The sequence below is a fragment of the Rana temporaria genome, chromosome 7 (genome assembly GCF_905171775.1).
Source record: "Rana temporaria chromosome 7, aRanTem1.1, whole genome shotgun sequence".
NCBI classification, from domain to species: Eukaryota; Metazoa; Chordata; class Amphibia; order Anura; family Ranidae; genus Rana; species Rana temporaria.
In genome coordinates, this window is record NC_053495.1 from 116120050 (window position 1) to 116134372 (window position 14323).

Consider the following 14323-nt stretch of genomic DNA (forward strand, 5'->3'; position numbering starts at 1 on the left):
CACATCACAGCCCCCCTTTATATCACACCCCCCCTTTTATATCACTTACCTCCTTTACATCACAGCCCCAGCAACATCAATGTCCCCCCCTTGTAAAGTACAGCCCCCTTTTATATTCTAGCACTCCTTTTTACATCACAGCACCTCTGTTAGATCTTGTTTCTTCCCTTTACATAGCGGTCCACTCTTTGCATAAGGCAGCTCGCCATAACAGCACAGCTCCCCTTCCTTTATAACAGTCTGCTCATTCCTCCCCCTCACCTTCCTGTCCTACCTTTCTTAGCAGAGAGCGGGAGAAGATGTGTGATGGGAGTTTCCCAACTTCTTCTTTTAACAAGTGGGTGATTGGTTGCTAGGACCACCCCACGTAGTAGCAACCAACCGGTCACTTGTTAACTTGAAAAGTGGAGCAGCTCCCTCCCCTCCATGCAGACTGATCGCACCTCCCACACTGCCCTGCTGTGAAGATGACAGCAGCAGCAGTGGAAGGAACAGAGGACACAGGCAGCTAAATGGCGCGGCTGCAGAGATCCAGACTGTACTGTCACTCGGTCCGGACCGCGGTCTGCCATTTAGTGATGCTTGCTCTATATTATTAATATAAACATGCAGTCTCTTTATCAGCCTGAAGCTAAGGGGTTGGTAAAACTGCATTTCACTTCCTGTATTCTTCATGTACAATAAATATAGGATATTAAATCAAAGCCGATATTGAACTAAAAGCAAAAACAGGAAACCTTAGAAGATAAAACCATTATTTACATATATATATATATATATATTATCAAAATATTTTCTTTTTTCTTACCTCATATTTGTATGTTGTCAGATAGCTAAGGCCAGGTATAGCGAATTTACACTTTTCATCTCTATATGTTTTGCCATCTAGAGTCAGTATAAATATACCGCCATCTCCATTTATTCTTGTGGGGCGATTGCATGATATTGTGATCTCATTATTACTTTTTGAACTTATGCCTTTATTAATAATGTGAACAGCAGTTGGTACTGTAAAAATCAAAAATAGAACAAATATTAAAGAATGTAAAATAACTGATCTAAAGCAGATTTAATGAGTAGTGGCAATAAAGCGTTTCGTTAATTAAATAGTGAATATAGGAGACATGGACTTAAATTCACTTCAGGCATAAAATCATGTTCAGGTGAATTTAAAATAACGGAAACGTCCCTTGAGTGTAACTGAATGTGTGAAGTAAGCATTTTCACATTTTCTGATATTCCTCACATATTAGGCCCATTAAACACGTTTTGATAAATAGGAAAACACAACACAATGCAGTTAAGTACCGTAAACAAAATGGTTGAACTGAACAGAAGGATTTTCAAATTCAAGAGGGACACTCATTCAGGATTGACAACCCCTTCATGACATTGGTAAAACCATTCATAAACACAATTTAGCAACTTTGACATGTGTTAGTAATACTGTACATACCATCACAACTACTCTGTGTATCCAAGTGAATTATACTTTTTTTTGTTTTTGTTTTTTTACAGAACAGATTGGGCTTTAATTTGGTGGCAAATGGCAATATATTTTTTTCATTTTCGCTGTGCATTTCTTACTATTACCATAACTTTCCATTAAAGAACAATCCAAAATAAATTCTCCCGCTCCTGAGGGCTGCAGCACCACACACAGTCATGGCCGAAATTGTTGGCACCCCAGAAATTTTTCCAGAAAATCAGGTATTTCTCACAGAAAAGTATTGCAGTAACACGTGTTTTGCTATACACATGTTTATTCCCTTTGTGTGTATTGGAACAAAACAAAAAAGGGAGGAAAAAAAAGCAAAGTTTAAAAGAGCATCACATGCTTGAAACAATCTTATTTATCCACAATTTTGAAAATAATTTTGACCTGCCCATTTTTGAAGTTTTGTGTGACAATATGTCCAATTTTCTTTTTTTCCTCCCTTTTTTTGTTTTGTTCCAATACACACAAAGGGAATAAGCATGTGTATAGCAAAACATGTGTTACTGCAATACTCTTCTGTGAGAAATACTTGATTATCTGGAAAAATTTCTGTGGTGCCACCAATTTCGGCCATGACTGTATGTGTATGTTATTTGTTGTTTGCACCTGTAGTAGAGACCAAGCACATTTTGCTTTTTATGTTACCTAAAACATACTTACATTGATACAAATTTAAATAATGTTTAAAAAAAAAAACAATTCTACCCCAAGTAAACTGACCCTGACCTTTGACCCTTACCCTAACACTAATCCTGGCACTGACTTCAGGCACACAAAAGTGTGTATAAAAAAATAGAAAATAAATAGCTAGATCAAGGTCATCTAGCTATTTTTTTCTCTATTATTGTGTTTTTATACATGGTTTTGTTTGTTTACATTTTTCTCCCCTAGCAGGGAGCTAGGAATACAAGGGATACAGGGGCGGGCTTAGGGTTGCCACCTGTCCGGGATTCACCCAGACAGCCCAGGATTTGAAACATGTTTTATGTGTGACTATTTCTGTAATACATACTTTACTGTATTTACATTTTTCAATTTGTCAATTGTGCACACCTCATTCAAGTCCCATGGGCGACATCCATGTTTCTATGGCATTTGAAACATGTGTCTGGGTCTCTGCCTGCCTGAGACCCGGGCACATTATTCAGACCCGCCGTTGGCTCACTGTTCCTGTGCCTAAAATGTGCCGCCGTGTCACGAGTTTGGGTACTCTATGATTTCTGCTCTTGCTACCCCTGCAGTGTCAGTGTTAGCGGTGCGACTCCATTCGCTCAGTGTGCTGCAGAGCTGGCTGCAGACAGGACACAGAGGCAGAGGCGGAGCCTCCATTTTGCTGTGTGCTCTCCTCTGGCTGGCTGCAGAAGGGACACGGAGGTGGGGTTGAAGGCAGAGCCTCCCAATTCCCTGCTGCTCTGTTAAAAAGAGTGCAGAGATCGCGCTGGGAGACTAGCTTGTAAAGTACATTTTTGCAATGTTACTATGTCAGGATTTCAAAGGGTTCTCACCCCCCCCCCCCCATACATACATTCCTCACCACTTCCCCCCTACAATACACTATCTATATATACAGTCCCCCCATACACCATCCACATATACAGTCCCCCCCATACACCATCCATATATACAGTCCCCCCATACACCATCCATATATACAGTCCCCCCCATACACCATCCATATATACAGCCCCCCCCATACACCATCCATATATACAGCCCCCCCCCATACACCATCCATATATATACAGTCCCCCCCATACACCATCCATATATATACATTCCCCCTATACACCATCCATATATACGGTCCCCCCCTTACACCATCCATATATACAGTCCCCCCCAATACACCATGCATATACATATACAGTCCCCCCATACACCATCCATATACACAGTCCCCCCCTTACACCATCCATATATACAGTCCCCCCATACACCATCCATATATACAGTCCCCCCCATACACCATCCATATATACAGTCCCCCCCATACACCATCCATATATACAGCCCCCCCCCATACACCATCCATATATATATATACACTGGGCCGGACTTACCATTGGGCTTGACTGGGCTCAAGCCCATGGGCCCCACCTAATAGGGGGCCCTGCCCATGTACGTTAATTTTTTTTCAATAATATGCCAGTGTGTTGATTGGTCTAGCATTTTTACATGTTCTAGGGACATTGATCATTTTTGTCCTCCGTCCAAGTAGACAAACTGTCTTTCTTTTATTATTACCCTTGTGAAGCTATTTTTGCAATATTATGCCCAGTGTCTGTCCTTTTGCTGGATGTGGCATGTTACTTTGGCTCCAATTGCTGGATTTGCCCTTTGAATACATTGCACTCTGACTTGTGTCAGTGCTTTTTTTGTGCCCATGCATTGGCGTAACAACGGGTGCTGAGCTGAGGGGGGCACCGGCGCCCCAGGGTAATTTTACCGGGATGAGGCGGACAGTGTTGCCAACTGCCCGTAAAAAATGCAATGCGAGTGATGTCATTGCGCATCCCGCCAGGCGGCCAAACTTTAAAAATAGTCACGAGAGAGGGAAGGGAATGGAGCAATGGATGGACGAAGCAGTCTTGCCTTCTTGGTGCCGGAGCCTGGCGCTGGTCTGTCCGGACTCAAGTCCAGAGACTCCAGACAATTTAGTGACAGCCCAGCGACAGCCCTGCCCAGCGCAGCAGCTGCCCACAGTGCCCAGGCATCAGCAGCACAAATGGACCAGACCAGCTCATGGCAAGCCAAGCCTGCATTCTCAGACTTCCTTGCCTCAAGGTAATAAAGGAGCTGATGGTGGTGACAGGACTCAGAAGGTGACGGTGGTGGTGGCAGAAGGAGCTGGTGATGGTGGCAGGAGGAGCTGGTGATGGTGGCAAGAGGAGTTTATGGCAGGAGCTGGTGATGGTGGCAGAAGGAGCTGGTGATGGTGGCAGGAGGAGCTGGTGATGGTAGCAGGAGGAGCTGGTGATGGTGACAGGAGGAGCTGGTGATGGTGGCAAGAGGAGCTGGTTATGGTGGCAAGAGGAGCTGGTGATGGTGGCAGGAGGAGTTTAAAGCAGGAGCTGGTGGGGGCAGAAGGAGCTGGTGATGACTATGCATTATCGTTATGCGACGCGGTCGCGATGACGTCATTACGCCCGGTCATTCTTCTGGCATCCGAATGACACTATTTATAGCTGCGGCGGCTACCGATGGACAGTCGTGGCGGTTTGTATGGCGGAATTATATGATCCCTCTCCATCTGACAGGTACAACGGAAGCTCATTTCTTGCCAGGCTCTTTGTGGTGATATTGGGTTATTTATCCCCATACACAAATTTATTATGCTTCCCTAGGCATACCCCTTTGAAGTGGGAGAACTGTACCCTCCACTTTTCATTATGGATTGCTTATACCAGTTCTATTAAAAGTAATGTATAGAAGGTAGGGCCCGAAAGTGACTCAAGCCCAGGGGCCCCCACCACCCTAAGTCCTGCCATGTATATACAGTCCCCCCCATACACCATCCATATATACAGTCCCCCCATACACCATCCATATATACAGTCCCCCCATACACCATCCATATATGCAGTCTACCCATACACCATCCATATATACAGTCCCCCCCATACACCATCCATATATACAGTCCCCACCCATAAACCATCCATATATACAGTCCCTCCCTTACACCATCCATATATACAGTCCCCCCCATACGCCATCCATATATACAGTCCCCCCCCCATACACCATCCATATATACAGTCCCCCCCATACACCATCCATATATACAGTCCCTCCCCCTTACACCATCCATATATACAGCCCCCCCCCCATCTATACAGTATCTCACAAAAGTGAGTACACCCCTCAAATTTTTATAAATATTTTATTATATCTTTTCATGTGACAACACAGAAGAAATTACACTTTGCTGCACTGTAAACTAGTGAGTGTACAGCTTGTATAACACTGTAAATTTGCTGTCTCCTCAAAATTACTCAACGCACAGCCATTAATGTCTAAACCACTGGCAACAAAAGTGAGTACGCCCCTAAGTAAAAATGTCCAAATTGTGCCAAAGTGTCAATATTTTGTGTGGCCACCATTATTTTCCAGCACTGCCTTAACCCTCTTGGGCATGGAGTTCACCAGAGCTTCACAGGTTGCCACTGGAGTCCTCTTCCACTTCTCCATGATGACATCACAGAGCTGGTGGATGTTGGAGACCTTGCGCTCCTTCACCTTCTGTTTGAGGATGTCCCACAGATGCTCAATAGGGTTTAGGTTTGTAGACATGCTTGGCCAGTCCATCACCTTTACCCTCAGCTTCTTTAGCAAGGCAGTGGTCGTCTTGGAGGTGTGTTTGGGGTCCTTATGTTGGAATACTGCCCTGTGGCCCAGTCTCTGCAGGGAGAGGATCATGCTCTGCTTCAGTAAGTCACAGGACATGTTGGCATTCATGGTTCCCCCAATGAACTGTAGCTCTCCAGTGCTGGCAGCAATTATGCAGCCCACGACCATGACACTCCCACCACCAAGCTTGACTGTAGGCAAGACACACTTGTCTTTGTACTCTTCCCCTGGTTACTGCCACACACGCTTGACACAATTTGAACCAAATAAGTTTATCTTGCTCTCATCAGACCACAGGGTATGGTTCCAGTAATCCATGTCCTTAGTCTGCTTGTCTTGAGCAAACTGTTTGCAGACTTTCTTGTGCATCATCTTTAGAAGAGGCTTCCTTCTGGGACGACAGCCATGCAGACCAATGTGATGTAGTGTGCGGCATATGATCTGAGCACTGACAGGCTGACCCCCCCTCACCCCTTCAACCTCTGCAGAAATGCTGGCAGCACTCATACCTCTATTTCCCAAAGACAACCTCTGGATATGACGCTGAGCATGTGCACCCAACTTCTTTGGATCGACCATGGCGAGGCCTGTTCTGAGTGGAACCTGTCCTGTTAAACTACTGTGTGGTCTTGGCCACCATGCTGTAGCTCAGTTTCAGGGTCTTGCCAATCTTCTTATAGCCTAGGCCATCTTTATGTAGAGCAGCAATTCTTTTTTTTCAGATCCTCAGAGAGTTCTTTGCCATGAGGTAAAAGAAATGAATGCTGCGCTGCTAGTATGGTGTGTGTAAGTAAATCAATACCAACATGATGGGGTAAACATTATACACACCACAATAAACAAAGTGCTTAAATGTGCAAAAAAATTCAAGAGTAAAATGGTGCACTGAAATAAATAGTCCATATAGCTGTGGTCAGCTAAAAAATGGTTGAACGTAAAATCTTCATGTAAGCACCCGAGTTGTGTTGGAAAGAAAATCCACAGCAAGTGTAAGATAGCTGATTGAAGCACCTCCACCTCAAGTAAATATTCTGCTTACCGAACACCAAATAATAAATCACATGTAGCACTGATAGATAACCTCCGTTCCCCAGCTAGGTTCCTCCACACCAGATGGAATAAATGGATAGTCCTTAGCCAGAACGCACTCATGCGTTGAACCCAGGAGTGAAGACAAGAAGGGCAAACATAGAGTAGTACTGCTAACAAAACGATTTATTGGTAAAACAAAAATTATGCACTCACATGTCCAAAGTAGTACATTGGCGTGTGTTTAAAATGTAAAGCCGGCCAGCTTGAATAATCCGCTCGTTCCTTCCGGATAGTCGCGGGCAAACAGTGATGACGTCAGCACGCCGTTCTTCCCTACGCCGTTTCGTCAATGAGATGACATCTTCCAGGGGCACGAGCGGCGTGCTGACTCGCCACTACTTATGTGCATTCAGTGTCAATAGGACCGCCCAGACTTGACTTCCGGGGATCGTGGACACAGATCCGCCATTTTTGATGAGGGATCCTAGCCCAAATAGTGTATATCCCAACAACATTGAATGTTGGTGCTGACAATAATTCACAATAATAAATTGAATAAAATTATATAGCAGCTGGTCACTATGGCTAAAAGTTATATAAAAGTTGTATGTAAATTATTTACAAAACAAAAAGGATTATTAGTTACGGTCATTCAAACTGATCGAATTGATCCGACTTAGGTCGTATGCCGCAGACCTTTCAGCATTAAAATACACCTAAATTTATAGGTGTAACTTAGTTAAAAGGACACATTCAACTTAAGCTAGATCTAGGTACACGCACTCATTGAGGTACAAATCCCAAATCTGTTAGTGGTTGACAATGTGACATCATTGAATGTTTAAAATATAAAATTAGATCAAAAAGGATTCATGTCATTAAATCCACTCATGATCTAATTGTGTGACAATATAAAAACGCCCGATCATATATGGCAGAAAATGATCGGAACAGCAAAGGCAAAAATCAATTAAAATTTGAAAAAGCAATGCATCAAATTGAGCCGTTATGGCACACATAAGATGTAATGCTAGAAACAGAAAATTAGTAAAAAATAGAAAAAGTAAAAAAGAAAAAACATTTATGAGGAAGTCCTGATACCCCAGATGTCAAGTCAGGTTCACAGCATGTACTTCAGAGATAATACTAAGCATTCCTAATGTGAGATAACCTAACTATTGTCAATAAACGCGTTGACATCAACGTCTATATTTAATCCATATGGAGTATATGTACGAACACGGTGTATCCAGGCCATTTCTAGCCTGGATAGTTCTCTTACTAGAGAACCACCTCTCCAATGGGCATCATACTTGTCTATGCCCAGGAACAGAGTTCCCTCAGGATTCCTGTTGTGACACAAATCATAATGGTGTGATACTGAATGATTTGGGAACCCTGATCGTATATTGGTTACGTGTTCTCCCAATCTAACCTGCATGGACCTCTTGGTTCGGCCTATATATTGCAACCCACAAGGGCACTGTAGCAAATAGACTATACCCGTTGAGCTGCAGGTAATGAATGGTTCGATGGAATGCTCTCTCAAGGTGCTAGTTGACATAAACTTCAGAGTTTTTTTAGGTGCAACTTTGTTTAATGTACAGATTTGACATCTGCGACATTGGTGATATCCAGAAATGCCTCTCTGGAAAAAAGAAACCTTTTTAGTTGGCGGATCAACAACGTTTGGTGCTATTTTATCCCTTAATGAAGGGACACCTCTGAATATGATCTGAGGGTTGGCCGGAAGGAAAGTGCTAATTGTCCTATCATTGCCCAGCAAATGCCAGTGCTTTTTAATAATCTTCTTGATAAGATAATGCTGGGTGGAGTAACTAGTAACAAATGGTACAATAGGTCCTTCCCGGCGTGACCTAGTGGCGGAATCTAAAAGTTTTGAACGGTCAATATCAGCAACCTCTTTCCTCACAGTATCCAAGTTGCTAGGTTCATAGCCCTTCTCAACCAGTCTGATTTTAAGGACTTCAGATTGAGATTGGTAATCCTCAAGTGACGTACAGTTCCTCCTCATTCTGATGAATTGGCTCTTGGGTACAGAATTGAGCCAGCTTTTATGGTGGCAACTCCCCACCGGAATGAAGGAGTTCCTGTCAATATCAATATGCTGTCTCAGATCCAGCCTAATGATGATACCTGGCTGGTGACAGGTATCTCACTTTCCTTTTTCCTTTTTCCTTTGCCCCATTCTACGCACTCTCACTCTGGGTGTGTCACCACGACCTCCAGGCACAAACTTATGCACTTTTCTGTGGGCTTTTACCTGGATTTGGTATTTTATATTTTTTCCCCCCTTTTTTCCCTTCCCCCCCTTTCCCCCCCTCCCTCCCCTCTTTTTCGCCTTCCCCCCCCCCCTCCCCCATTTTTCCCCCTTTTTTCCCCCTTTTCTTTCCCCCCCCCCCTCCCATTTTTTTGGGACTCACATTACTGCACGTGACACTCTGTACCTTTCAGAGCTCCTTTTTTCTATTAGATTTACTTACGTAATCAATTTATTAGTTATCGTTTTATTATCCAGGTCTGTTTCATTAGACTTGGTCTTGGTGCACGTGTGACCCACTGACTTACCGTCCATCTGGAAACCCCCTCCCCCCCTCCTCTGGGAACAGGGGACCTCTGTGCCTCCAGGTAGGAGACGTGATTTGACCAAAATTCCCCTTACGTATTACAATACCCTTCGGGTAGTCTTTCTACACAAAAGACCCCCATTATGAATAACAATTTTGTTGTTTCTAATGTTCGATATTTGTTTTATGTTATGTTTTTAGACCGTCTCCTGACGAAGCGTAAGCGAAACTAGTCGAGACTCGAGACTATTGGTCTCATGATTTCAATTCTCTCACCGATATTTTACCCCGTCTGCTAAATGGGGATTGCACAACCGGTGACCTGATTGTGGTCAAGTTTGTATACTTGTAATGTTTTTAATGTGATGTAATTTTATTTATTTTTTGTCTTCAATGTGTATATGTGAATAAACATTTTCTTAAACATGAACTACTCAGGCTTTTGAAGCTAATTATCAAGTACCGGTATAGTCCTCCCTGCCCACATTTTTTCACTGGAATCCCAGGGTTCATTGGGGAATCCCTGAGACCCCTTAATTTATCTCACAATACTAGGACGATGGTACACCCCTTATTAATTTGTTTAATTGTAAAAAACAAAAAGGTTTAATCATATATTGTCACACAATTAGATCATGAGTGGATTTAATGACATGAATCCTTTTTGATCTAATTTTATATTTTAAACATTCAATGATGTCACATTGTCAACCACTAACAGATTTGGGATTTGTACCTCAATGAGTGTGTGTACCTAGATCTAGCTTAAGTTGAATGTGTCCTTTTAACTAAGTTACACCTATAAATTTAGGTGTATTTTAATTCTGAAAGGTCTGCGGCATACGACCTAAGTCGGATCAATCCGATCAGTTTGAATGACCGTAACTAATAATCCTTTTTGTTTTGTAAATAATTTACATACAACTTTTATATAACTTTTAGCCATAGTGACCAGCTGCTATATAATTTTATTCAATTTATTATTGTGAATTATTGTCAGCACCAACATTCAATGTTGTTGGGATATACACTATTTGGGCTAGGATCCCTCATCAAAAATGGCGGATCTGTGTCCACGATCCCCGGAAGTCAAGTCTGGGCGGTCCTATTGACACTGAATGCACATAAGTAGTGGCGAGTCAGCACGCCGCTCGTGGCCCTGGAAGATGTCATCTCATTGACGAAACGGCGTAGGGAGGAACGGCGTGCTGACGTCATCACTGTTTGCCCGCGACTATACGGAAGGAACGAGCGGATTATTCAAGCCGGCCGGTTTACATTTTAAACACACGCCAATGTACTACTTTGGACATGTGAGTGCATAATTTTTGTTTTACCAATAAATCGTTTTGTTAGCAGTACTACTCTATGTTTGCCCTTCTTGTCTTCACTCCTGGGTTCAACGCATGAGTGCGTTCTGGCTAAGGACTATCCATTTATTCCATCTGGTGTGGAGGAACCTAGCTGGGGAACGGAGGTTATCTATCAGTGCTACATGTGATTTATTATTTGGTGTTCGGTAAGCAGAATATTTACTTGAGGTGGAGGTGCTTCAATCAGCTATCTTACACTTGCTGTGGATTTTCTTTCCAACACAACTCGGGTGCTTACATGAAGATTTTACGTTCAACCATTTTTTAGCTGACCACAGCTATATGGACTATTTATTTCAGTGCACCATTTTACTCTTGAATTTTTTTGCACATTTAAGCACTTTGTTTATTGTGGTGTGTATAATGTTTACCCCATCATGTTGGTATTGATTTACTTACACACACCATACTAGCAGCGCAGGATTCATTCTTTTTACATTCTATATTATTTGTTTATCTAACATTTTTTTGCTGCAGAAGCCACATTCATTAATATATTTTGATATCACGTCATTATAAATTATATTCACAGACCTGCGCTGTATTCCCCACATACTTTGCCATGAGGTGCCATGTTGAACTTCCAGTGACCAGTATGAGAGAGTGAGAGCAATAACACCAAATTTAACACACCTGCTCCCCATTTCCACCTGAGACCTTGTAACACTAACGAGTCACATGACACCAGGGAGGGAAAATGGCTAATTGGGCCCAATTTGGATATTTTCACTTAGGGGTGTACTCACTTTTGTTGCCAGTGGTTTAAACAGTAATGGCTGTGTGTTGAGTTATTTTGAGGGGACAGCAATGTTACACTGTTATACAAGCTGTACACTCACTACCAGTGGCGTCTCCAGCTTTCATATTTAGGGGGGGCACATGGGGGGACAGGGACAAAAGTAGGGGGGCCAACTATAAAATGCAATTATATATATATATATATATATATATATATATATATATATATCCTGGGGCCCTTTACTATTATCCCACAACGGGCCCTTTCACATATTCTGCAGTGAGCTCCCTTCCTACTATACTGGGGCCTCCCAGGGTGGCAGAAAACAAGAGATATATGTCACCAGCACACCAAGAAAATATAAGGGTCCAAAGCAGTGGGAGAACTCTCAGGGTTGCAAAGGTTGTCTTGCCACCCGGGCCTGGTGTTCTGCCACTGTGGGGTTCCCCAGCTGTCCTGTCCCTGCTATTGACACCGCTGGTCTGGCATCTGTCTCCTTGGCAGCGGCGGCAGTCTATTAGGACCTAGTGCTGGTGACATTATGGGTGCATGCAGGGCAAGGCTGGCACTATTGGTTATAGAGAGCTGAGCCCCCAGCTGGTCACCTAGCAGCAGTAATGCTGTATAACCTTCTCTGTTGACATGCTGATCGGGATGTGATCCAGGTAATGCTCCCAGTCAGATCTAATCAACGTTGTCTTCTATCCAGCGACGGATGATCTCTCCAACGACGGGTGATCAGCGGTCCGGTCCAGCGATGAGAAGATCCATTCGTCCAGAGCGCAGCAGGCGAGCTCCTCTCTCCGCTGGACACAGCCCAGCGGAATGACGCGCTGGAGCTGTGACATTTCTTATATAGGGGAAGCGGCTACCGTCACGTGACCTCTGACGCACCCTCGTACTTCACTGGGAAAGCCGGGTCTTTCCCGGTCTTTCCCAGTGACGTACGAGGGTAAGTCAGAGTGGGCGGGGTCACGTGACGTGTGGCCGCTTCCCCTATATAAGAAATGTCACAGCTCCAGCGCATCATTCCGCGGGGCTGTGTCCAGCGGAGAGAGGAGCTTGCCTGCTGCGCTGTGGACGGATGGATCTTCTCATCGCTGGACCGGACTGCTGATCACCCATCGCTGGAGAGATCATCCGTCGCTGGATAGAAGACGACGTTGGAGTGGGGGGCCGGGCCGAGAGTGGATTCACATCGCTAGATTTTTTATTTTTTTTTATTAATAAAGGATTTTTTTCTACGGTGTCTGTGTGTTTTTTTTTAACTATTTACACTTCCTTCGTGAAATGGTAGAGGTACAGTGTACCCCATTACCAATTCACATAGGGGGGCCAGGATCTGGGGGTCCCCTTTGTTAAAGGGGTCTTCCAGATTCTGATAAGCCCCCCGCCCGCAGACCCCCACAACCACCGGGCAAGGGTTGTGGGGATGAGGCCCTTGTCCCCATCAACATGGGGACATCCTCCCCATGTTGAGGGCATGTGGCCTGGTGCGGTTCAGGAGAGGGGGGGCCGCACTCTGTCCCCCCCCTCTTTTCTGCGGCCGGCCAGGTTAACGTGCTCGGATAAGGGTCTGGTGTGTATTTTTGGGGGAACTCCACGCCATTTTTTTTTTAAATTTGGGGTGGAGTTCCCCTTAAAATCCACACCAGACCTGAAGGGTCTAGTATGGATATTTGGGGGGAACCCCACGTCATGGTGAGAGACCAAAATCCAGACCTAGAGTGCCTGCACCGCCACCCACGAAGAGGCCAAGTACTGCAGCCAGCTAGTTTTCCCGCCACTAAGCCCAAAGCCTGCAGCAGAGCATCACGACTCATCACGGAGCATCGCAAGTCATCACAAAGCATCGCGACTCATTGCAGAGCATCGCAAAGCATCGCAGAGCATTGCAAGTCAGCGCAAGCTTCGCATCAAGAAAAGACAAGTCTCCTCTAAGACTGACATTTGTTCCAGCAACCTACAGATCACAGTATCCTGCTCTTCAGAATAAGGTCAGAGCTATCCTTTTTTTACTTATCATTGCACATAGGCTTTGGCATAAAGAGATATTTTCGTGTTCAGGAATAAAAGACTGTAAAGTAAAACAAAGGACGGTTTGTAGTTTACGGACTCTAAAGTATTTAAAGTGAAAGTGATTTATTGCCTGCATCTATTGCCATTGCATTTAAAGTGAAAGTGATTTATTGCTTGCATCTATTGTTATAGCATTTAAAGTAAAATGTCTAAGCCTAGTATTACCATGCCACTGTTAGAGGATACAAAGATAGATAGGATTGAGGGTGAAGAGCAAGTGAACCTGTCTGAGGTAGAAGAGTCTGATGCAGCATTAGCCTTGCCCCAAACAAGTGAGCTAAGACGCTCAGAACGTATCAGAAAACCGACCCCAAAAATGCTGGAAAATTTGGAGCAAGAAGCAGCATTAAAAGGAAAAAGGTTCACCAGAATATATGATAAGTGGAAATTACCGTATTTATCGCGGTATAACGCGCTCTGGCGTATACCGCACACCCCCAAAGTGGCCCCCAATCCTGTGGGAAAAAAAGATCTTTTGTTTTTTTGTACTTACAGTTTTGATGTCTTGCGCGGCGTCCATCTGCGGCCTCGTCGGGTCCGGCGTCCTTCTGCGGCTTCGGGTGTCCTCTTCGGCGGGTCCGGCGTCCGTCTTCGGCGGGTCGGGCGTCCATCTTCGGCGGGTCCGGTGTCCATCTTCGGCGGGTCCGGTGTCCATCTTCGGCGG

The 14323-nt window shown here is 44.2% G+C and overlaps 1 protein-coding gene across 7 annotated transcripts in view; it reads right to left on the reverse strand.

Annotated features, from left to right (window-relative positions):
* The window catches only part of PTPRC (protein tyrosine phosphatase receptor type C), a 300264-nt gene that overhangs the window by 124433 nt on the left and 161508 nt on the right, over window positions 1-14323 (reverse strand). For all 7 annotated transcript variants that reach the window (XM_040359865.1, XM_040359870.1, XM_040359869.1 and 4 more), the window contains one exon: window positions 809-1008. In XM_040359865.1, the coding sequence (XP_040215799.1) occupies window positions 809-1008 (200 nt within the window). The remainder of the gene's footprint in view (window positions 1-808; window positions 1009-14323) is intronic.